This window comes from Ictalurus furcatus, chromosome 23 (assembly GCF_023375685.1).
Source record: "Ictalurus furcatus strain D&B chromosome 23, Billie_1.0, whole genome shotgun sequence".
In the NCBI taxonomy this organism is placed as follows: Eukaryota; Metazoa; Chordata; class Actinopteri; order Siluriformes; family Ictaluridae; genus Ictalurus; species Ictalurus furcatus.
Genome location: NC_071277.1, coordinates 13659101 through 13682153, shown reverse-complemented (window position 1 = coordinate 13682153; position 23053 = coordinate 13659101). Strand labels below are relative to the sequence as shown.

Sequence of the window (23053 nt, the reverse complement as noted above, 5' to 3'; positions counted from 1 at the left end):
GAAGAAAATGTGTTATCATATGGAATGAAATCACAGCTAAAAAGCCATTCCATGGGGACTTTCATTAGCTAGCCGCCATGGCTTGTCACAACTTCTGTAAACATTAACGTCTGTTCAGCTAACGTCTTTTATGCATGGCATTCAGATACAGACAGGATTATTACATCACACAAACTGCCGATCCACCGCACTACAGACGCTGAGACACAAATATTGAACGTTTTTTAATATTTCCAGTTTTGAATGGTATGGCCTCAACTTGACTGAGAGTCAATTTGAGATGTTGAGATTCTAGACATACCGCTGGACAATATGGGAAGATAATAATTTAATAATTGCAATCAGAAAGGCTTTAATTTAACAACTGCAATCAGGAAGGCTTTTGCGATCGCTGGGACACAGCATTATTCCAATCCTACAGTGTAGGCTAAGACACTTTGCATGGTCACACAGACACACATGGTGTCAGATGTAGAGCAGTTCTATGCAGTTCTATGTCTTGCACACAAGAATGCTGTGTTTGTACTGTTCTATTTTAAAGAGTAACTGAAGCAAATAGCAATGTAAAAACTGCTAGATTAACACATTGTGTATTTCGGAAGTGTTGGAGCTGGAATTAAACAACAAATCAGGACAATCACAAAATGGCAGACAGGATTTTTTTTTTTTTTTTTTTAAAGCTCTAGTTTCCCACATTCCCACTACAACAGTATTTCACCTGCTGGGGGAAGTGATATGGATATGGGGATATGGGGCATGTGGATATGGGGCTCAAAACATTTTTGTGCCACTCCTTATATTCCCACAAAACACAAATCCACACACCAAAACATCCTTGCCCTATACCAGAGGTGCCAACATTGTTAACAATAAAATCGTCTAAAACACAAACCCTGGTGTATATGGGTGGCCGGGTTGGCTCGGTGTATATGGGTGGCCAGGCTGGCTTGGTGTATGTGGGTGGTCGGGGTAGATCGGCGTATACGGGGTGGACGGGGTGGATCTGCGTATGTAGGTGGACGGGGTGGATCGACATGTGCGGGTGGACGGGGTGGATCGACGTGTGCGGGTGGACGGGGTGGATCGGCGAATGCATGTGGACAGGGTGGATCGACGTGTACGGGTGGACAGGGTGGATCGGCATGTGTGGGTGGATTGGTGTATAAGGGGTGGACAGGGTAAACGGTGTATGTGGGTGGACGGGATGGATCGGTGTGGCTCGGCTTATGCGGATGGACGGGATGGATTCGCGTGTGAGGGTGGACGGGGTGGACTAGCGTGTGCGGGTGGACGGGGTGGACTAGCGTGTGCGGGTGGACGGGGTGGACCGCCGAGTGTGGGTGGACGGGGTGGCCCGTCGTGTGCGGGTGGACAGGGTGGATCGGTGTATATGGGGTGGATCGTGTGGCTCAGTGTATACGAGGTGGATCGTGTGGCTCGGCATATGCGGGTGGACGGGGTGAATTGGCGTGTGCGGGTGGACGGGGTGGATTGGCGTGTGCGGGTGGACGGGGTGGATCGGCATGTGCGGGTGGACAGGGTGGATCGGCGTGTGCGGGTAGACGGGGTGGATCGGCGTGTGCGGGTGGATCGGGGTGTATTGGCTTAAGCGGGTGGACGGGGTGGATCGGGGTGTGGGTGGACGGGGTGGATCAGCTTGTGCAGGTCGATCGGTATGTGCGGATGGACGGGATGGATCGGAATATACTGGGTGGATGAGCGTATGCGTGTGGACGGGGTGGATTGGCGTGTACGGGTAGACGGGGTAGATCAGCATATACGTGGTGGATTGTGTGTTCTATGCCTCTGGGCATAAGGGCTCATTCCACTAGGGTCGGTCGCCTCCGCGAAGGCTTTGTCCAAAGGGGTATCCTTACAGGATGTGTGTCCTGCTGCAGGGTGGTCTACGCCACAAACATTCATTCATTATTACAGCCTGGATGTTCATTCCACCCTGGGCTATGGGTATGACGGAGTGGGTATTCTCGTTCCCATAGTGTTATGCTAAACGCAACGTCGAAGTTCCCTTTGAAAGGGAACGTCTGGGTTACGCATGTAACCCTGTTCCCTGAGAGAGCTTTGTCATACCAGGGCAGGCCTGTGAATTGCATCTTCGCTTCAGATAATAGAGGCTGATGGCACGGTTCACAGGTGCCAGATTTATATGACGCGACGCACTTAATTGCCACGTCACCTCATGTCAAGCCTATAAATAGGCATGATTTTACACAAGCTTCGGATACCGGTCACGTGCGAGAGGCGCTTCCCCCCATAGTGTTATGTTAAACGCAACGTCTCGTTCCCTTCTCGGGGAACAGGGTTACATGCGTAACCCAGACGTTTTTCTGCACTAGCATTTGAACCAATTCTAATGGAGGTACCGAGGTTGCAATTCTACCGGACCTGATGGGGGCAGCAAATACGCGCAAGTGTTTTAGTCGGTCCACAAGTGGTGAAGAAGAAGAGGAACACCTACAAGCACACGGGAAAAACTACAGAAGATTAGCTTAGCCTAACAAGTTTAGCTCCGCCCCGACTCGTTGAGAGGAAAAGAGAGGAAAGCTAGTATCGGTTTCTGGTGTGCAACCGATGCTGTCGTTCATTTCAAACAAAGTGAGGAAACACCTGGAATTTGGCGAAGCACCTGAAAGACGGTCCTATGTTGTATTTGTTTGAGGCAGCTACATTGTTGCCGTGAAACCAGCTAATGTTATGCTCCATGTAATTTAGCGATAGCCAGTTATGTGTTAACGACGCTAACACATTGCAATGTTATAAACTACCTCCTAATGGACCACCATGCATCGCCATTCAGCCCGTGTCCTGTCAGCTAAATGTAGCCTAATGTCACTAATAATTATTCAAATGTTCATGCTTTTAATAAATCTTTTTGGCCTGCCACCATATCAGTGAATTTAAACTAATGCTTGCATTCAAAGTATAAGTGTGTGTGTGTGCGCGCGTGTCTGTGTGCATGCGTGTGCGCGCGCCTGTGCGTCTGTGTGCACACGCGTTTAGGAGTGCACCGCCACTCATTGTCAGGCAGTGTTTGATAACTAAACCCCCCCCCCCCCCCCCGGAGGAGCGTGTCCTCCAGGAGAGTTTTTAAATATTTTATTTTTATACCACACCGTGGTATCGACTTTGGTATCGAGTATCGTGTACTTTTGGTGGTATCAGTACTGACTACTAGATTTTTTGTATCGTGACATCCCTCAAACTCACGTCAAAGTTCAGCGAGAAGTGAAAGTAATCACTACCAGAACTAAATGCATCTTTCATATCCTGCACTGAACTGGATTTTCCACCAGGTCATTTTTATTCAAATTTGTTTGGCTGCTTTAGCAGAAAAACATCTTTTTTTCAGGTGTCTCCCGTATCCCTGTAGCAAGGAGTCAAATTTCATAAATGCTACGGCTAAACCGGAGATGTTGTCACCTCTGCTTTACATAAGCAAACGCAATCGCTTGACCTTTTCTACTCAGCTGTGCTCAAAGGCAGTATTTACCACCTGCATGCAGGTCAGCCATGTTTAAATATCAGTCAAAATCCACGGCCGGGAGTTGTGCCAAGCCCAAGTCACACAGACGCACGCACATACACATACACACACACACACACACACACACACCCCCACAGATTCCAGGGAGAAACCTACAACATCAATCACACACATACACACACGCATGCACGCACACACGCACGCATACAGATGCCAGGGAGAAACTTACAACAACATCATACACACACACACACATACACACACACACACACACACACACAGAGACTAACCTATGCCAACAGGTTGGCTTTGCTTCTGAGAGATCTGAACTGATTGATGGTTGGCACGTTAGGCACAGAGGCGGCACTTCAGCCAAACTGGCATTCATTGCAGCCAAAACCAGGCCAGAAGGTTCACAATGAAATAAAGGCCATGTCAGATTCACACCTACGCTCTGCATTTTACCCGAGTGGATCTAAACAGGCACACAATGTTTTTATCACTGGTTTATCTGTCTGCCAGAGAGAGACGGAAGCAGAGAGAGAAGAAGTTTGATGGTAAGCGAAGGCTGTAACTTTGTAATTGGCACACTCTTATCTTTTAATTGAATGTGTCAATTCTATTGGAGGTCCCCCTCCTCCTCCCCCCGAACGAGGTGGAAGGGTAGGAAAAGCTGTCTGGTTATTAAGTAGTGGGAGAAAAAGTAAACACATTTCATGGATCAGTGTTTGCATTCCGCATGCTATGCCTGCTACACACACACCCACACAAACCTTGTGTCTTACTCTCCTTATGAGGACCTTCTGCCGAGATAATTATTAATGCAGCTAATTAAATCCACACTATACCTAAATCTAACCCTAACCATAACCTCAGTAACCAAAAAGAAACATTTTGGTTCTTTTCATTGTTTTGGGTTTTTTTTTTTTTTGTGAACATGTTGTAAAAATGCACTATAATACTTGTGGGGACCAGCCAAATAACCACAAGGCCAAAACTATCACATTTTCCAATCATTGTGGGGACATTTTGTGCTCACCAAGATATAAAAACATGCTTGCTCACTCACACACGCCGATCCACATGGACACACACACAACTTCAATCATGCTAGAAGCCTCAGACAATACAGAGCCCCATCAGGCTGAAGTCATGGTTCATGCTCACACAGCTTGACACAAAAGTGCCAATACGATCAATACATCACTGGTGCTATACACTCACACTCACTCTCTATCTCTCACGCACACACACACGCTCACGTACCCTTCAAGCCGAACATCAGGCAGTGAACGGTTTAGTGCGATCATCTCGCTGGCCATCAGGTTGAACTGGTTGATCTTAAACATCTCCTTCATCTTCTCCTGCTGCTCTTTGGGAATCACCACCGGCTTCCCCATTTCACCTGGACCTTCATGAGGCCTCGGGACCACCTCTGGAAGAAACCAAATGATCAGATTGTGTTAGGTCAAACTCAACTGTCTCCAGCTCACAGAACACAATGATAAATGAAGGTAATGTCATGCAGGGTGTCCCAAAAGTCTCACATTCTCATATTAAAAAACAATAGATGTGTCTCATCTGCTCAGAGTTCATGGCGCTAGTCACAAGTGGTGACATAAACTGGGGATGTCACGACACCAAAAATCTAGTACTTGGTACCGATACCACCGAAAGTACACGATACTCGATACCAAAGTCGATACGATAGAAAAATAAAATTAAAAACTCTGGCGGTGCACTCCTAAACGCGCGACGTGTTAGCATTGCTAACAAATAACCGGCTATCTCTAACATTACATGGAGCGTAACGTTAGCTGGTTTCACGGCAACAATGCAGCTGCCTCAAACAAACATAATATAGGACCATCTTTCAGGTGCTTCGCCAAATTCCAGGTGTTTCCTCACTTTGTTTGAAATGAACGACAGCATCGGTTGCACACCAGAAACCGATACTAGCTTTCCTCAGGTCCAGAAGAATTGCAACCTCGGTACCACCATTAGACCGTTCCAATGCTAGTGCAGAAAAACAAGTACCGTCACGTTTTAAGAACGTTGGTACCGACTTGGTACCGAAGTATCGGTTCTCGTGACATCCCTAACATAAACAAAGCATAACCTTTATGGGTTTTAGTTTCAACAGCCAGGGTCTATAAGGCTAGCTGAGGTGTAAACTGGGGCTGAGGGATTGATGATATTATATCAATATCATGATAGATTATATCGCAATACACTTTTCCGAGACAGTGCTGGTATCATGATATCTTTTTAGACATTTTTTGAATAAAAATAATTGTCTTTTTAAAAAATAATAATAATAATAACAACAAACAGTTGATCTGATCATGTTTTTCTAATGTTTAACATTTAAAAAAAAAAAATTGTTGTTTTACATTTTCCTACTTTTCAGTGCTAATGTCTTGTTCTACACATTAAATAAAAGCATCATCTAATTCATATGTTAATGGTGTAGTTTTGAACGCAAGGGAACCTTCAGTACCGTGTAAAAGTCAGAGCCCACCCTTGTTTTTAATCAATGCGTCATTTGGTATTTACTGTTAATTATTTGCTGGAAAACAATAACAATGGCAAAATGGACAGTACATTAATTCCGTTAGCAGTCGAACAGTCATGCGGTGCTTATTAATGCAGGTCAATACTGAAGTTCAATATTACAAATAAAATTTTTACATATTTCATACTGTTTTCTTTTTTTTTCACTGCTGAAGACTTTTGTGTGAGTTATGAACAATAACAATATTGAACAATAATGATGGGGAAATGCATTCCTTCAGATCTTCCTTCCTGCAGGTTTCATCTCCAACCAACACCTAACACACCTGTTTTAGTGGATCAAGATCTTCTTAAGGCAATGATTAGATGGTCAGGTGGGCACGATTGTGGGTGGAGCTCAAGTCTTCAGGTGGGTAGATCTCCAGGAACAGGGTTGGTGACCACTGATTTAACAGAAATCTATACAAAAGTCTTCAACAGTAAAACAGTTCAGGTCGATATTGTAGTTGCGTTCCTTACTCGTATCGTATTCTGAAAGGACGATGTAAGCCTTTAAACTGACATCACTCTGATAATATGCAAACACCTGGCGGAATATTTGTGACTTTTTTTCTCTTTTGTGGAAACGAACAAACTTGATGTTCTTCATTTTGTCCTGAGGTGATGCAAACATTTGCACGCTGCTGTAGCTAATTCCACAAATGCACTAATAATGCATAATTCATTATGCATGCACTGTATTATGGGATATGTATATCAGGTCTGCTGGAGGCAGCCCCGTCAAGGTTGGGAAGTGTAAAAGTGTGAGGTGGTGCTGGATCAGATTCGGGTCAGGCTGCCTGCAAGTGAAGCTGCGCCATTATCACAAGGCTTCGCGCTGTGATTAGGCTGCTCGTGGGTAAAAAAATAAAAACAATTCGACTGGAAGTGCAGCCTGTAGAATATCGCCGGGATATGTAGAACTGCTGCAGTGAAATCGTCTCTCGTTACTTGACGCGTGTTGAAAATTGAGGTGGGGTTCGTGCAGAGACCGCCGTGTGTCTGTGGAGCGGCGTGGAGCGCGCCAAATGCATCACGACTAAAAAAGGAAAATGCTGGAAAATGTGTCATGTTTAGAAAAGATCCAGAACACTGGAGAAGCTGAAAATATCCGTTTTCACTAAATAATTTACGGGATAGCTTTGCTTTAACAAGATGGCAAACCTATAGATCTCTAGCTAAATGATTCCTGACTTGGGCTGCTACAGTGACTAACGAATATGTCTGTCTGTCTATAATCTATAAATCAAAGACCACTGTTTGGGGCTCATCAGGAAAAAAAATAGGCATGCATAGATGTGTGTGTGTGTGTGTGTGTGTGTGTGTGTGAGAGAGAGAGAGAGAGAGAGAGAGAGAGAGAGAGAGAGAGAGAGCGCTCTTGTATTGAGCTCCGATTATTACTTAAAGCCAAATGAATGCTTTAGTGAGATTAAGGTCAGCTTTTCAGCACTGACAAAGAGATTATGTTAGCTTTGGCATGGTAATATCTCCGCCTCTTTAATCCTGAGTTTCTTTATGCTGTATGTGTGCATTTTTACAGTATTGTGCTTTTTTAAAAAAAAAAAAAAAAAAAGAAGCTCAGCCAGCCTGATTTCTGCAGCATCAAACAGTGCAATAATAATAATAATAATAATAATAATAATAATAATAATAAATAAATAAATAAATAAATAAATAAATAATTTACTTCAATACCAACATCACAAAAAAACAACACCATATGGCTGAGGAAAAATCTGAGAATTCGGAGAAAATGGACATTAAATCATAAATAAATCCCTTCATGCAAGTTACGAACATGATTCAGCTGGAGCTGTTTACTGTGATTGTGAATGAACAAATAATACATTCTAACCAATACAAATACAGATATTAATAGTGGGTGCACTATTTGTTTTTCTGTTGTTTAGTTTGCACGTTTCCCTCGCACCTCCGGGGTTGGTGTGCATGTTCTCCCCGCGCTTCGGGGTTTCCTCTGGGTACGCCGATTTCCTCCCCCAGTTCAAACACATGCGCTGTAGGCTGACTGACATTTCCAAATTGTCCGTAGTGTGTGAATGGGTGTGTGAGTGTGTGTGCGATTGTGTCCTGAGACGGATCGGCATCACGTCCATGGTGTCCCCAACCTTGTGCCCCGGGTCCCCTGGGATAGGCTCCAGCCTCCCCAAGACCCTGTGTAGGATAAGCCGGACAGAAAATGGATGGATGGATCTTTTTTTAGCAGAAAGGTTCGCGGTGCATCGGGTTGAGACTGTTGGTGTGTATCGGGACTGGGACCCAATGGGACGCAAGAAAAATTTTTGCAAGTGGGAGTTTTTTCCCTTTTTCCGCTGGACAATGAAAGACTGTGTCCGACATGAACAGGCTATTAGTTTGTTTACATTTTGAGAAACGGAAACAACCAAATTTATTAGGATATTCATGGGCATTTACAAACAAAAATAATATCTGTATGAGCGGGATTAACATCTCTCGAGACTGATTATGGACTCGAATTATATAGCTGAGGTTGAGGAACAGTCAGAGTCAGAATTCCCATATCAGAGCCATTTTTAGGTGAGGTTACTGACTACAGCTATATAGTATTGGTCCTATAACACACTTAAATATCTAACTAGCTTGTCATACTGGAGTTCAAATACAACAGAGACTACTTTTTAGCCTGCCTAATGAGGTTTATGGGCAACCAAAACATGATTCTGGGCAGCACATGAGAGCTTACCCAGTGAGCTAGCTTATCATTTGTATAGAATCAATCTGCAAATCCCAAAACCGCACAACAAGAAGCATTCGAATATGTTCCTGACGCCCTGTGCAGAGTCTATATTTTTGTTCTAGTCCAGTACTGAAGCAGTTCAGCCACGTAGAGCCCATTAGCTGACTCAGCCATCCTATGAGCTGGAAAAGACTGAAAATGTGCTGCAACTGATGCAACTCGAAGGCTAGAATGAAGTCCCGAAGGGAGTCAGCATTTTAGCACGAATCATCAGATTAAAGATAATAGCCTTTACAGTTATCCAGCCATTCTTTTATCCTCTACAATCATCTACCAAATCCATAGCAACTGAGAACCTCATACATTTCTTTCCCATCCTAGCAGATCAGAGATTATATCATTTAAGATGGGCAAGTTATCACAAGGGAGTCCAGATATTATGTTCACTTGTATTTAACATGCATGCAGCAATGAGAAAGTGTTAACTTCATGAACCAACCTGATCGGCATTCCAAGGATGCTTATATTTCCTATAACTGCACTGGGAAGTTTTAATGCGTGTATCATTCCACTCATCTGTGTTCACCATATAAAAAAAATCCACCTCCTAATTCATTCATTCATTTCGACGCGTTAAAAGGACGCAATTCTACGACAGACTATGCGTATTGCGATTACGTGTTAAACTGATGCAAATGCATGCAAGAACAAGTATGCAAAAAAAAAATCTTTTACAGCATGTTTACAAATCAAATTTGCCTACCGTATTTAAAGCGCACCGATTATGGTTTTGAAACGTGCCTAATTTTGTTTTAAAGGTCTCATACAATAGATTTACATGCATCCGAGGTCCAAAAACACTTTAATGCGCTCATAATTTAAACTGCAGCATTACCTTTTTCCAACAGTGTCACAAACGACTCGTTAAATGATCCGTTCTAAACGAATCATTGTAAACTCCTCCTTTCAGAGAGCATACCCTGCTCTGATTGGTGTCCCAGTCTGTTGTGATTGGTCTACCACTGTCAGCGAGCAGCCGATGAAGACCAGAGGCAGGGCTTTTTGTTATAAACCTACGTACGTTTGTACAGGAAGTAAGTCTGGAATCACTAACGACTCGTTTCAGCTGTCCAGAATCGGTTCCTTGTTTTGGGAGTCAATAACTGTTTGTCCTGCGCTTTGACTTTTGAAACTTTGCAGACTTTTTACGTTTTACATTCACAAACAGCTCTATAACACAGTTACATGGAAGGTAATATTTGAAAAACCATAAAAAGTTCACTTTCAATCATTTTAAAACTTTACATGGTACTTAAACAATAGTAAAACCTGCCATAATGGTGGTTAAAAAAAAAAAAAAAAAAAAAAACCTGTCTCGGATGCCTCTACTCAAATTAATCTGGCAACCTACGAGGCACTGACTACACGCAGGTCACTTTTAATAAAATGGGGGAACCCTGGAAATCTATTTAAGTAGCTGCGTAATTAGATTCGGAATATGAGGAACTTTCCCTGTGTTAATATGTGCAGCTTTTGAACTGAAGTCACCATCTCTGAATACAGCTCATTGTTTTGATTCTACCTCACTTTCATGTTTCTCAGGCTAAAAGCCTCTGTGAAATGTAAATAAATAAATAAATAAATAAATAAATAAATAAATAAATAAAGCTAAGTGTATGCAGCCAAAAAAGTACCCGTGCACTTGCAATTTATAATAACAAAGCTACGGCAGGTGATAAAAATGCAAACGATACGTGTGACAGTGGCTTTTGGGTACAAACATCCATTAGCCAGCAATTTATAGGCAACTTCATGACCGTTGAATGGTGAATCAGATGAGCGCAATGTCATACAGATAAGAATCATGGGGAAAAATATATAGAGCATCGGTGACTAATCACCCAATGGAGACTAGGGATGGGTGATATCTTATCGTTTGCGATATACTGGTAGAAAGTCTCCCCACAATAAGAATTAGTCTTCCCACGATAATAACGATAAAACCTAGTTGATGACGTATATCTGTGTGCGATGGTCTGCGACTCGTTCGCAGCTCACGTGCAGAGCAAAAACATGGCGGAAGGCAGGCGTGAAGCTGAGGAGGAGTTTATCGCTAAACGAGGAGCTACCTCTACAATCTGGAACTGGTTTTATTACAGAAAATCAGTTTTACTTTTAGATCAATGTTTGTGTTTCTGAGGTGCTCAAGACTGCATGCAGCTGTCACTTGTAGCCAAAAACAGTGGTGAATGGTCCTATATTTATATCGTCACTGATATCGTTATTCCAATAAACACCAGAAAATATCGTGATATAGTTTTAAGTCAATATCGCCCATCCCTAATGGAGACCATTTGCATTCAAGGATCAGAGGACCTTCAAACATCTCCGTTCAGGTCATTACAGTACTCATCATACGAAACGGAAACGCAACGATATTACGAAACACCAGTGTCGTTCACGCTCATGGAACGCAACGTCAGTGCTGCTGACTCAGTTACACCGTACATCATATGCATAAATGTATGCAAGGGTTTTTTTTAAGTGCCTATAATAAGCTGAAAGTCTGGAATGACACAGTCAGATTTCTCAGCAGTTCTGAGTCATAGTTTTAAGTTTAGGAGCACAGACATTTCCCAAATGACCAAGACAAAGCAGCTGCTGTTGTTTTTTTAAAAACATATCCAAAAAAAGATTTCCTCGCAATCCAGTGAGTAAACAAACACCGCTCGTTCGCTTTAACTATCTAGCAAGCACCATCTGTGCTGTGTTGACTAGGTTATAGATCATATTAACAAGATTCATTCTCTGATAAGGATGCTATCGTTACTTCAGCTTCACAAGCCGCTATAGAATAAAAATAAACTGGTGACTACAGCAGAGGAATGCTAATTATGGTTTGGCTGTCGTATTTTGTTAGATATGAACCTGTGAAATAAACCTTTTAAATCCAGATCCCTGTAGTGATTGTGCATCATTACCAAAAACAGAGGGAACTGATGCATAGCTGGCAGCGCTGTTTTGTGTGGAAGGAAAATAAAAAGGTCTCGCAAGACAATGGTTGTTCCGAGAGAGGAAGCCATGGTCTAGGCATCTTTCCAAAAGAGCTGGGCTTAGGTAGGCGCAAAAAGGTTGCTGCTTGCAGCTTCACAGCACACTCTACAGAAGCCAAGCGTAAAGTATTGTGGGATATTTTTTTTTATGACAATAGCTTGAGAATTAAACTGACCACAAAATGATGATTACAAGTACACAAGTGATTGCCAAAGGTCTATGATAACTTGTCAGGAAGTGACATCATCAAATACTTTGGTTAAGGGTGCATGTCTATCCTTTGAAACAACACGGTGCACATGTTATACGTCTGATTATCCGGTGCATTAGTCTCTGAACTGTGACCTTGACCAGGACGAAGCGATTCCAGATGTTGACAAAATGATGATTAAGGATACATTTAATGCAGCAAAGATTGGACGAAAAACCCCACCATGAGCTGTCCAGTCCGGTGCTCTGGTTGCCCGGAAACCTAATTAACTAGGCTAAACTTGGGGTGCACGGTGGCTTAGTGGTTAGCACGTTTGCCTCACACCTCCAGGGGCCGGGGTTCGATTCCCGTTTCCTCCGGGTGCTCCGGTTTCCTCCCCCAGTCCAAAGACATGCAGAGTAGGCTGATTGGCGTGTCTAAAGTGTCCGTAGTGTATGAATGTGAGTGTGTATGTGATTGTGCCCTGCGATGGACTGGCACGCTGGTACCCCGCCTTGTGCCCGATGCTCCCTGGGATAGGCTCCAGGTTCCCCGTGACCCTGAAAACGGAGTAAGTGGTTAAAGATGGATAGGCTAAAATTGGTAGCTAACCTAATTTAGCCCAAGAGTATCTAATGGGCTAGCTGGCTAGATAAGTGCATTAACGTACAAATGAGCGATGTGCATATGGCTGTACTCAATAAGAACAAGAAAGTGCGCAAGTATTTAAATCGCTGTGTAGCCGTACTATTTTCCTTCCTGATAAGCATGTCGTGTTTATGCCCTTGACGCAACGCAAGTCTGGGGCTAATATTTCAGCCGTGCGCCGTAGTGTTCTCCATTCGCATCGCACATTAAGAAATTTCAAATCTGTTTTGCGACTTTATTTTCGTTGAACTGCGCTTATATCCCAGCTGGTGCTGTTCTGTACTTTACTCATTTTCATTCTGCCTCACTGTGTTCCAGTTTCTGGAACGATCGCCTGCGACCCATGCTAGCTACAGACGTGGGCCAAATAACATCAAACGTGCGTTAGTGTGGTGTTGGGCCATCACAAGAACAGCTCGAGAACAGCTTCAGTGCACCATGGTTACGATTCTTCCAAAAGATACAGTATCTCTTCAGCTCTTTTGAAGATGGAGGTGGAGAGTTATACCCTTATAAGTGGTTCAGTCGGATGAGATCCATAGCTTATGCTTTAGATCATTTTCATTCTCATCAAACCGCTCAGCGAGCTGTCGGGCCTGGTGGATGGGGGCGGGATTATCCTGGAACATACCACACCCATCAGGATAGGAATGGTTCTTTGTAGGTTTAAGTTGATCAGCCAGAAGATTTTTACTTTCTCTAGTGCCTCTGAGGACGGATTAGTGGTTGGCACGTTTGCCTCGCACCTCCAGGTCTTGGGGTTCTTGGGGTTCCTTACCTCCACCCTGTCAGCATGGAGTTTGCGTGAGTTTGTTTCCTCCCCCGGTCCATTGTAGGCTGATTTCCAATTTGTCCGTAATGTGCGAGTGTGTGTGTGTGCGCGATTGTGCCCTGTAATGGATTGGTCTGTGACCCTGTGTAGAATAAGCGGTACAGAAAATGGATGGATCGTGCTACTGAGCGCTATTTCAGGACCCTTCTGAACCTGTTTCTCCACTGGGCAGCTACAAATAAAAAATATCTGAAAGCCCAGACACCCGGGATAGTGATTTGTCCAACCCTGTGAGAATTTACTAGAACAGGATTTACAGCGGGTTGCACTACTCTGCAAAACATTGTGATGTAGTATTTCAGAAACTATTCAGTTCTCATCAAGGCTAATTTTGCTGGACTGCCATCAACTGCACAGTATTTCATGCTAATGTGAACAGTACAGGATGTTAGGCAAGATGTCAGAGTTGGCTTCTGTATCTCACATCTTAATGCCTCAGTGCCTATGGAGCTGCAAGCTTGCCAAGGTATTCTCTGCTGTGTTCAGTGCTGAATTATGAGCCCACTTTGTGCATTGTGAGGTCCCTTGCTTCTCAAGTGTATGAGTAATTCAAGTTCCAGACGACATGGCCTCCTTCTTGAAAGTCACAGAGACGTTTATTTTCACACTCCTTTGCAACTCTGTGTCCTGAAAGAGGTGCTGTGGCGTAAAGTGTGCTGTTTACGGCATGTTATATGCATCATTTCATTGTTGAAAGACCTGAGGTGCCAGTGAGCCTGGATGTTGCCCTGAGAGTTGAATTGAGCAGGACAAGGCAAATATGCTAAACGGATTAAGCCAAATATATTAGCACCCCATTACCTAAAGTCTATATCTGACATTTATACCATTAGAGCTATTAGTCAAGTAGCCACCAAACTTTACCTTACCTTGTTGCTACGGTAGCTTTTAATTTCTTTGAATATGTATCGTGCCTCACAACTCCGGGGTTGGGAATTCGAATCCCGCCTCCCTGCCCCTCCCACCCTGTGTGTGCGGAGTCCGCATGTTCCCCCTGTGTTTCGGCGGTTTCCTCCGGGTACATCGGTTTCCTCCCCCAGTCCAAAGACATGAGTTGTAGGTTGATTGGCAGTGTGTGTGAATGTGTGTGTGCTGTGCCTGCGATGGGTTGCCACCCTGTCCAGGGTGTCCCCGGCCTTGTGCCCCGAGTTCCCTGGGATAGGCTCCAGGCTCCTCGCGACCCTGTGTAGGATAAGCGGCACGGAAAATGGATGGATGGACGGATGGATATAGTGCACTTTTAAAAGATTTAAAGTATTTAATTAGAGTAACACGTTAAAGGGACACTACATACGTCTTTCTAGGTAAAAGATACCAAAGGATACCTTTTCGGGGGGGAACCACCTCGGCAACAAGGAATAGTAAACTTTAGTACTCGTTTAGACTATTTTATTGTAGATCATGTGTATAGTGAAAAACAAATCAATAGCAGCTACACACAAACATCTAGAGACAGGTCAGAAGACACCAGCATTGGACAGGTGAAGACTGGAGGATCAGAGTCCTGTTCTTGGCAAACAGGAGTAGAAACCAGTGTGGTCTTCTGCTGTCGTAGCCCATCCCCCTCAGGGTTTGGCATGTTCTGAGATACTTTTCTGCTCAGCACGGATGTAAAGAGTGGTTATTTGAGTTATCACAGGCCTGAGCAGGTGTTTCTAATAAGGTGGCTGAAGAGTATATCTTCATTGCGCATGTTTCCATCAACTTTTGTGAAATAATTCTTTCCTTCTTTTCAAAAACTCACATGAAACTTCTGTAAACCTGGCATAAATTTGTATTTCGCTTTGGCTTAGGCAAACATTTACACACACTGTGTGAGCATGCTGACATACGCACCTTCTCTCCCTGGGAGTCCCCTCTCTTTCTTGTCATCACACTTGTTGCACTCGCTGAAGTAGAGAAGGATGAACATATCCAGCATCACCCAAACCAGAGATGTAGCCAGTACCACTTTGCAGTATGCGAACTTCCTCATCTTCACACCTGCAAGGTTGAACAACAGTGGCGTCAGACGTTTTAAAGAGTTCCGAAATAGTTTTAAACTCCATTAATTAGTCACGCATTCATTTAGTCCGTTATTGAAAGTTCTAGACCCTATCCTGGGAATACACCCGGTACGTCACTCAGCACCACACACACACGCATTCGCACGCGCATTCACATGATGGGGTGATTTAGAGACGACGCTGGGAGGTGGAAACTCGAGCTCAGGATCCAACCCTGGAACTGTGAAGCGACAGTGCTACCTGCTCACGGACCGTGCCACCGTTCGTTAATTAGCAAAACGGTCCAAGAAAAAAAATAACCAGCTACTCTGTGATGCGAAGTGATTAGGAAGGCTGGTCAAACAATAAAACAGGGCATTACGAAGAGCAAAAACACCCTGCGCGCAACATCCGTCTCAGTACTTTAATAACAAGCTGTGTGAGGCTAATTATCCACTCGTTATAAATCACTGAGCACAAGTGCATTACAAGCAGGAAGGAAAACAGACGCAGTTCCTGAGATGTAAAGAGAAGAGACGGTCGTGTTGTGTTATGATGTGATGAAAGAAAAAAAAAAAGAAAACAATACCATGACGGTGTAATTTCAGCTGTTGGAGATTGCAGACTCAGGACTCGCACCCAAGAGCAGAACAGAAGACTGAAAACAGCCATGCTGTGATTCACAACCCTTTTTTTTAATCTCAAAGCTCATTCTTCCTTTTTTATGTGTCATTTTTCTAGTACACAAGTTTCTCTTTCTTGTGCGAGCGTGTAAAGCGGCTCCACTAAAAAAAAAAAAAAACACTAAAAAAACAGGTTGTCTCCTGCTGCACCATTGACAATAAAAAAAATGGAAAATGTTCCCTGCTTTCTTTCTTTCTGTCTGCTCTGCCCCTACCTCCCTCGCTCTCTTTTGTCTGTTTCTCACTCCTGGGAGCCTCGCTTGCTGAGGACGGTTTCCAGACACCTCTCGCACGACATTTATCTAGTTGGAGCTAAGCCTTAGGAGACTTTTTCAGCGTGTGAGGGTGTGGCGCATTTTCTTTGGAAAGAAAGGTATTAAGAAGAATACGAAAACCTGAGCATCCATGCAGAATGTCAGTTATTTTCCTTTTCGACACTAATTTCGGTTCGAGTGCAGTCAAAGCAGTGACGCATAACAATGACCTCTGCTGAAAGCACACTTGTTTTAGAAAAAAATGTTAGCTAGTGTGTTATTATGTGAACATGACAGGCAAAGTAAAGAACAAAAAACAAGAAGAGACAAAGAGAGAAAACCTTTCTGTGTGTGTGTGTGTGTGTGTGTGTGTGTGTGTGTGTGTGTGTGTGTGTATGGCACAAGGTTATGACTGGCACAGCGAGAAGTGCCACAGTCCTGGTGGCCCTCGTCCATCACTGTAGCAACGCCAGAGGCTCTTGTCCACTGTAGCCTGGCCAAACATTCATCACCCTGACAACACACACACACACACACACACACACACACACACCCGTGGGTACAGGCCACTGGGATATACAAACGCCCTCAATTACATAAGTGTACACATAGAAAATAGAACATAAGCCAACTTTTTTGCAGTTAAGGCTGAATTTATTGTAAGAAGTAATATATTTATGAATAAACATTGGAAACTATATGAATCTACATGTCATATCTAAATGTAGAAAAGATAGATGGATGGATGGATGGATGCTACCACCACCATGCTTCACTGTGGGGATGTTGTTCTTAGGGTGATGAGCGTTGGATTTTACAGGATTTACAGGCATCCATTTCATATGTGGATCTCTCCCGTTACCCTTGGTCTCTGGTTGCTTCCCTTTCCCAGTCACTGGCCTTCACTGGGCTGCGTCCTCTAGGCAGAGTCACGGTTCTGTTAATTTCTTTCCATTTCTAAGAATGAATTTAATGGTCCTCTGCAGGATGTTCAAAGATTGGAATATTTATTTTTATTTGCACTTCTCCAGTAAACTGATCTCCTTGGTCTTGAGGTTGCTGTTTGTTTGGAAATGTTCACAAACAAACTCTACTATTGTGATCATGTGACACTTTAATTGTACCCAGGTGGAGTACGTTAAATTACTTATGTGATGGCGATGGGGGTGAATTCTTCTGCACCTTTTACATCTTTTATTTGGAAATAATTTTGCAAGCTATATTGTTTTTTCCTCTACTTCGATATTAATGGCTATGTTGTGCAGATTCGAATTATTTGAATTAAATAATCAACCTATTACTAAATATGGTTATGGCACCATCAGAATGAAGGATTTCTCTTTTCCAGTGGTGAGCCACATTTACAGCAATGGATGTAATATTAATGGCATCCCTGTCTGCATTGCTAGCTGTTGTTACTCAAGCGACAACTTGAGGGAGCGTAGAGAGGAGAACCCCACTGAATGAATGTCATGTTCTGACTACAACTATTACACCGTCAGCCATTTCAAACATCTACTGATTTCACTTCCTACAGTCTCAGAAGCTTTTGTATACACGGCTGCTGAAGGAAGGCCGTTTTGTCCGAAACGCCTTGTTTCTCTGGAAACAAGTGAAACCTGTAGATGTTTGAAATGGTTCATGTAAGAACTGATGTCAAAACGTGACATTCATTCCAAGGGACTCCAAAGCAGTGAAAGTGAAAATGAGCTCTTTCTCCTCACTTCATTGCTCCCATAACAACTAGCGACACAAACTGAGATGTCGTTAATGTTTTGTCCCTCGCCGTTGAAGTGTCTCACCGCTAGAATGGAGAAATCCTTCATTCTGATGGTATGGAGACGCTCGACAAAATGATCAGCCAGTCTCCTCATGGTTTCTCCGATGTACCACGACTGCATGTAGATGTAGCGTAGTTACTCGCCGGGCTGATCATTTACTTCACTCTTGACAATCAGGTGTCAGGAGTTTTGACACCTGTTCACGCATACCAACTGTACACCTGTACCAACATGATAGATCAGGGTTCCTCAAATCTGGCCCTTGAGGTCCAATGTCCTGCAGAGTTTAGCTCCAACCCGAATCAAACACACCTGAACAAGCTAGCCAAGGTCTTCATCATTACTAGAGAATTACAGGCAGGTGAGTTTGGAGGTTGGAGCTAAACTCTGCTGATTTGAGGAACCCTGTGATAGATAATGCTTCACTGTTGCCAATGTAGACCTCCTTGACAAGCATAAAGTATTGTATGTCAATCATAAACATAATTACTGTAAAATACTGTTCATTTTTATTACTTGTTATGCTTATAATACATCTGTTAAAGGCTTTTCCCCAGATTTCCACTAGCCCTAGCTCTGTAACCAGTAGAACCTCAAACTCAACATTTGTTTGCGTTTGAGATGTTTTTAAAGTAAAAAAAAAAAAAAAACCTGGTGGTTTTGCAATGCCAATACAAAAAGGTAATCACCCCAAAACAATTAGGACGTTCGAGCAACCAACTTTGCAATTACTGGACCACTTGAGATGGAGTCAACAAGGTGTTTCCATACGCAGAACTCTCCGTTCTGTGTAAACACTATCGACGGATGCGTGTGTGAAAGTCCCAGGCGTGTCGGACACACACAAGCAAGCCAATCTGGAACCAACAAGCATGTCATGGCCAAGGTCACTGAGATCACATTTTCCCCAATTCTAATGTTTGAAGTGAGCATTAACTGAAGCTCTTGACCTGTATCGGCATGATTTTATGCATTGTGCTGCTGCCACATGATTGAATGATTTGATAATTGCATGAATGAGCAAACTACAGTGAGTGCATAGACAGCAGATTTCAGGATCACCCCAGAAGATTTTGTGAAAAATAAAAAGGGAAAAAAAAAAACCCATTTCCTTGACAATGATCCAGACACAGCTTTCCTTTTCATACTAGTCCTTAAGAGTGTACATCCAAGTATACTATTTACAATTAGGCCACTAAAAGTTAGTCGCACAGTCAGGAAAGCAGACATTAAATTACAGTGGTGCTTGAAAGTTTGTGAACCATTTAGAATTTTCTACATTTCTGCATAATCAGATTTTCACACAAGTCCTAAAAGTGGATAAAGAGAACCCGATTGTCACGCTTCAAAGTAACTGACGGAAGCAAGCGCAGATTCTTAAACATTTAATAACAAACAGACATACGAACAATAGAATTAAATAGAACAAAATAATAGAACAATATTTCTATTAGATTAGGGTCAGGACTTTGACTTGGACATTCCAAAACATTAACTTTATTCTTCTTTAACCATTCTTTGGTAGAATGACTTGCGGTTGTGCTTATGGTTGTGCTTACAATTGATGTTTTGCTGCATGACCCACTGTCTCTCGAGATTCAGTTCATGGAGAGGAGTCCTGACATTTTCCTTTAGAATTAGCTGTTATACTTCAGAATTCATTGTTCCATCAATGATGGCAGGTCGACCTGACCCAGATGCAGCAAAACAGGCCCAAACCATGATAATACCACCACAGATGGGATAAAGTTCTTATGCTGGAATGCAATGTTTTCCTTTCTCCAAACATAATGCTTCTCTTTTAAACATTTTTCCAATAGACTTCTGTCTTGTCCATGTGATCTTTAGAAAACTGCAGAGGGGCAGCAGTGTTCTTTTTGGAGAGCAGTGGCTTTCTCCTTGCAACCCTGCCAAGCACACCATTGTTGTTCAGTGTTCTCCTGTGGACTCAGGAACCTTAACATTAGCCAATGTGAGAGAGGCCTTTAGTTGCTTAGACGTTACCCTGGGGTCCTTTGTGACTTTGCGGACTATTACACGTCTTGCTCTTGGAGAGATCTTTGTTGGTCGAACGCTCCTGGGGAGGGTAACAATAGTCTTGGATTTCCTTCATTTCCACACAATCTGTCTGATTGTGTATTGGTGGAGTCCAAACTCTTTAGAGATTTAGAGTTTTGTAAACGTTTCCAGCCTGATGAGCATCAACAACTCTTTTTCTGAGGTCCTCACAAATCTCCTTTGTTTGTGCCATGATACACTTCCACAAACATGTGTTGTGAAGATCAGACTCTGATAGATCCCTGTTCTATCTCACTCACACCTGACTATCATCCCATTGATTGAAAACATGTGACTCCAATTTTACATTCAAATTAAACTGCTAATACTAGAGCTTTACACACACACACACACACACACACACACAGATATGTAATATCGGATCATTTTCCTCAATAAATAAATGACCAAGTATAATATTTTTGTCTCATTTGTTTAATTTGGCTCTCTTTCTCTACCTTTAGGACTTGTGTGAAAATCTGATGATGTTTGAGGTCATAGTCATTCAGAAATGTAGAAAATTCTAAAGGGTTCACAAACTACTAAGCACTACTGTAAATGTTAGCCTGCTACATAAAATGACTAACAGTAATTAAAACATATCAGTACATTGTACTTCAAAACATCAGATTTGTATTACTGCTGCATGCTGAATAAAAGATGAGTGGAGCGAGCAGGAGCGCTCGGCTGTGTTTGCATAAGGAGGGTGTAACCTTGGACTGAATAATGGATGGTCAATGTCATGGAAAATATTCACCCATAAATTGCACGATCGTCTGTTTGCTGCTGCAAAATAAATACACGAGGTACATAAGTAAATATAATGTCACATTAATGTCCCGTTCGGTAAATTTGCTACAAATTATGTTAGCCATTTGTCTTCTACAGTGGTTTTTATTTACAGACTCCTAAGAGCATTAAGAAATGGATCCAGTTGTAAAGCCTTTGCTCTGTGCTTGCAGAGTCTGTCTGGTCAAATATAGATTTACACTGGCGAACCATAACATAGCAGCACGACACGTTTTGTGCCATTTAATATTAATATTGATAATGAATAATTACTGGTTTCTCTTCTCACAGTCCAAACACACACACCGTTACACTAAAGATTCTACACCGATCAGCCATAACATTAAAACCACCTGCATAATATTGTGTAGGTCCCCTTTGTGTTGCCAAAACAGCTCTGGCCCATCGAGGCATGGACTCCACAAGACCTCTGAAGGTGTGCTGTGGTATCTGCTGACGTTAGCAGTAGATCCTTTAATCCTGTAAGTTGCGAGGTGGGGCCTCCATGGATCAGACGTGTTTGTCCAGCACATCCCACGGAAGCTCGATCGGATTGAGCGACCCTTGTCAAAGTCCCTCAGATCCTTACGCTTGCCCATTTTTCCTGCCTCCCACACATCAACTTAGAGAACTGACTGTTCACTTGCTGGCTAATATATCCCACCCCTGGACAGGTGCCAATGTACTGAGATAATTCACAACGTTATTCACGTCACCTGTCAGTGGTTTTAATGTTATGGCTGATCAGTGTATAAGCTATATAACAAATACACCATCCAGGATGCTTATTATACAGAGCGACAGACAGAGAGGGGAGGAGAGAGAGAGAGATAGAGAGAGAAGCAGGTGAAAATAAACGCCAGACAGTAAAGAATGATAGAAAGAGTAGTGATAAGGAAATGTGGACAGAAGGTGAAAGCACCAACATATTAAACTAGAAGATCTCTCCTTATTTATATCTCTCCGTACACTCTTTGGTTATTATCTTTCTTGTCTTGCACACAGAACCTACAGGCAGCCATTTAGATATTATACTTTTATTATGAATGACTGCTTTATCTTCTCACAGTTTCCCATGAACCAGAAACCTAACTGACTGATAAAAAGTGGTAGCTACGTTAGCACAATATAATAAAAGTATGGCAAGCTAGTTAAGTGCATTAGGTAAGGAATAACACACGACCTGAAGGAGCGAAACCTGAAGTGAGTTACTCTGCTTGAGCCACAGCGATTTGCCAACGATTAGTATGATAATTTATTAATAAACTCCACATCACGCTTTTGGATTGTTTATGGCTATACTTAACGTTATCAAACGTCCAGATGACAACTTAGTTCCGAGTTACGGTTTATGTTATAGCAGCTATAAACAGTCATCCGTTCACCAAAAATAAATAAATAAATAAATAAGAATACTACTACTCCTACTACTACTACTACTACTACTACTACTAATAATAATAATAATAATAATAATAATAAAAATAAATGTAGCTTATCATGTCTGAAAAACCAGAAAGTGCAAACTTTCCGTCATGAAATATCACATAAGTGTCAGAAAACAGATTAAATGTTTTTCTTTATTAAACCAAAAAAATCTTAATTAATTTATTATTAACCCTGGACTACATGGAACGTCCGCTGTACAAGTCCTTGTGAATGAGCTGTTATAGAAACTAGGGCTGTGTGATGAATAGAATTTTTGGTTCCAATTTTGATTATGAAAACAAAATAATCGAGATAAAATGATTGTCGTGCCGCATTCCGTTTCGCAATGTTCTCATTTTCTCGTTTTTAAAAAAAAGGACATTTTTCGTTCAGCTCAAGCTGAGATGACAGAAAGAGAGCCTTTGGTCGACAAGAAAGATAAAACCATTTCAGCCATTTGGAAACAATTTGGTTTCAAGGAGTCCGACGTGGAACGAAAAGAAATAACTTTTGGTATCATTGGAAAGCTCTTTTCTTCTAGCATCATGACAGCTGGTCTAAATGCAGTTGTTTCCTTTCT

At 42.5% G+C, this 23053-nt stretch overlaps 1 protein-coding gene across 9 annotated transcripts in view; it reads right to left on the bottom strand.

Annotated features, from left to right (window-relative positions):
* galnt1 (UDP-N-acetyl-alpha-D-galactosamine:polypeptide N-acetylgalactosaminyltransferase 1) overlaps positions 1-23053 on the bottom strand; it is a 136063-nt gene that overhangs the window by 44699 nt on the left and 68311 nt on the right. For all 9 annotated transcript variants that reach the window (XM_053612093.1, XM_053612096.1, XM_053612102.1 and 6 more), the window contains 2 exons: positions 15332-15478; positions 4769-4937 (listed from right to left, as the gene is read on the bottom strand). In XM_053612093.1, the coding sequence (XP_053468068.1) occupies positions 4769-4937; positions 15332-15478 (316 nt within the window). The remainder of the gene's footprint in view (positions 1-4768; positions 4938-15331; positions 15479-23053) is intronic.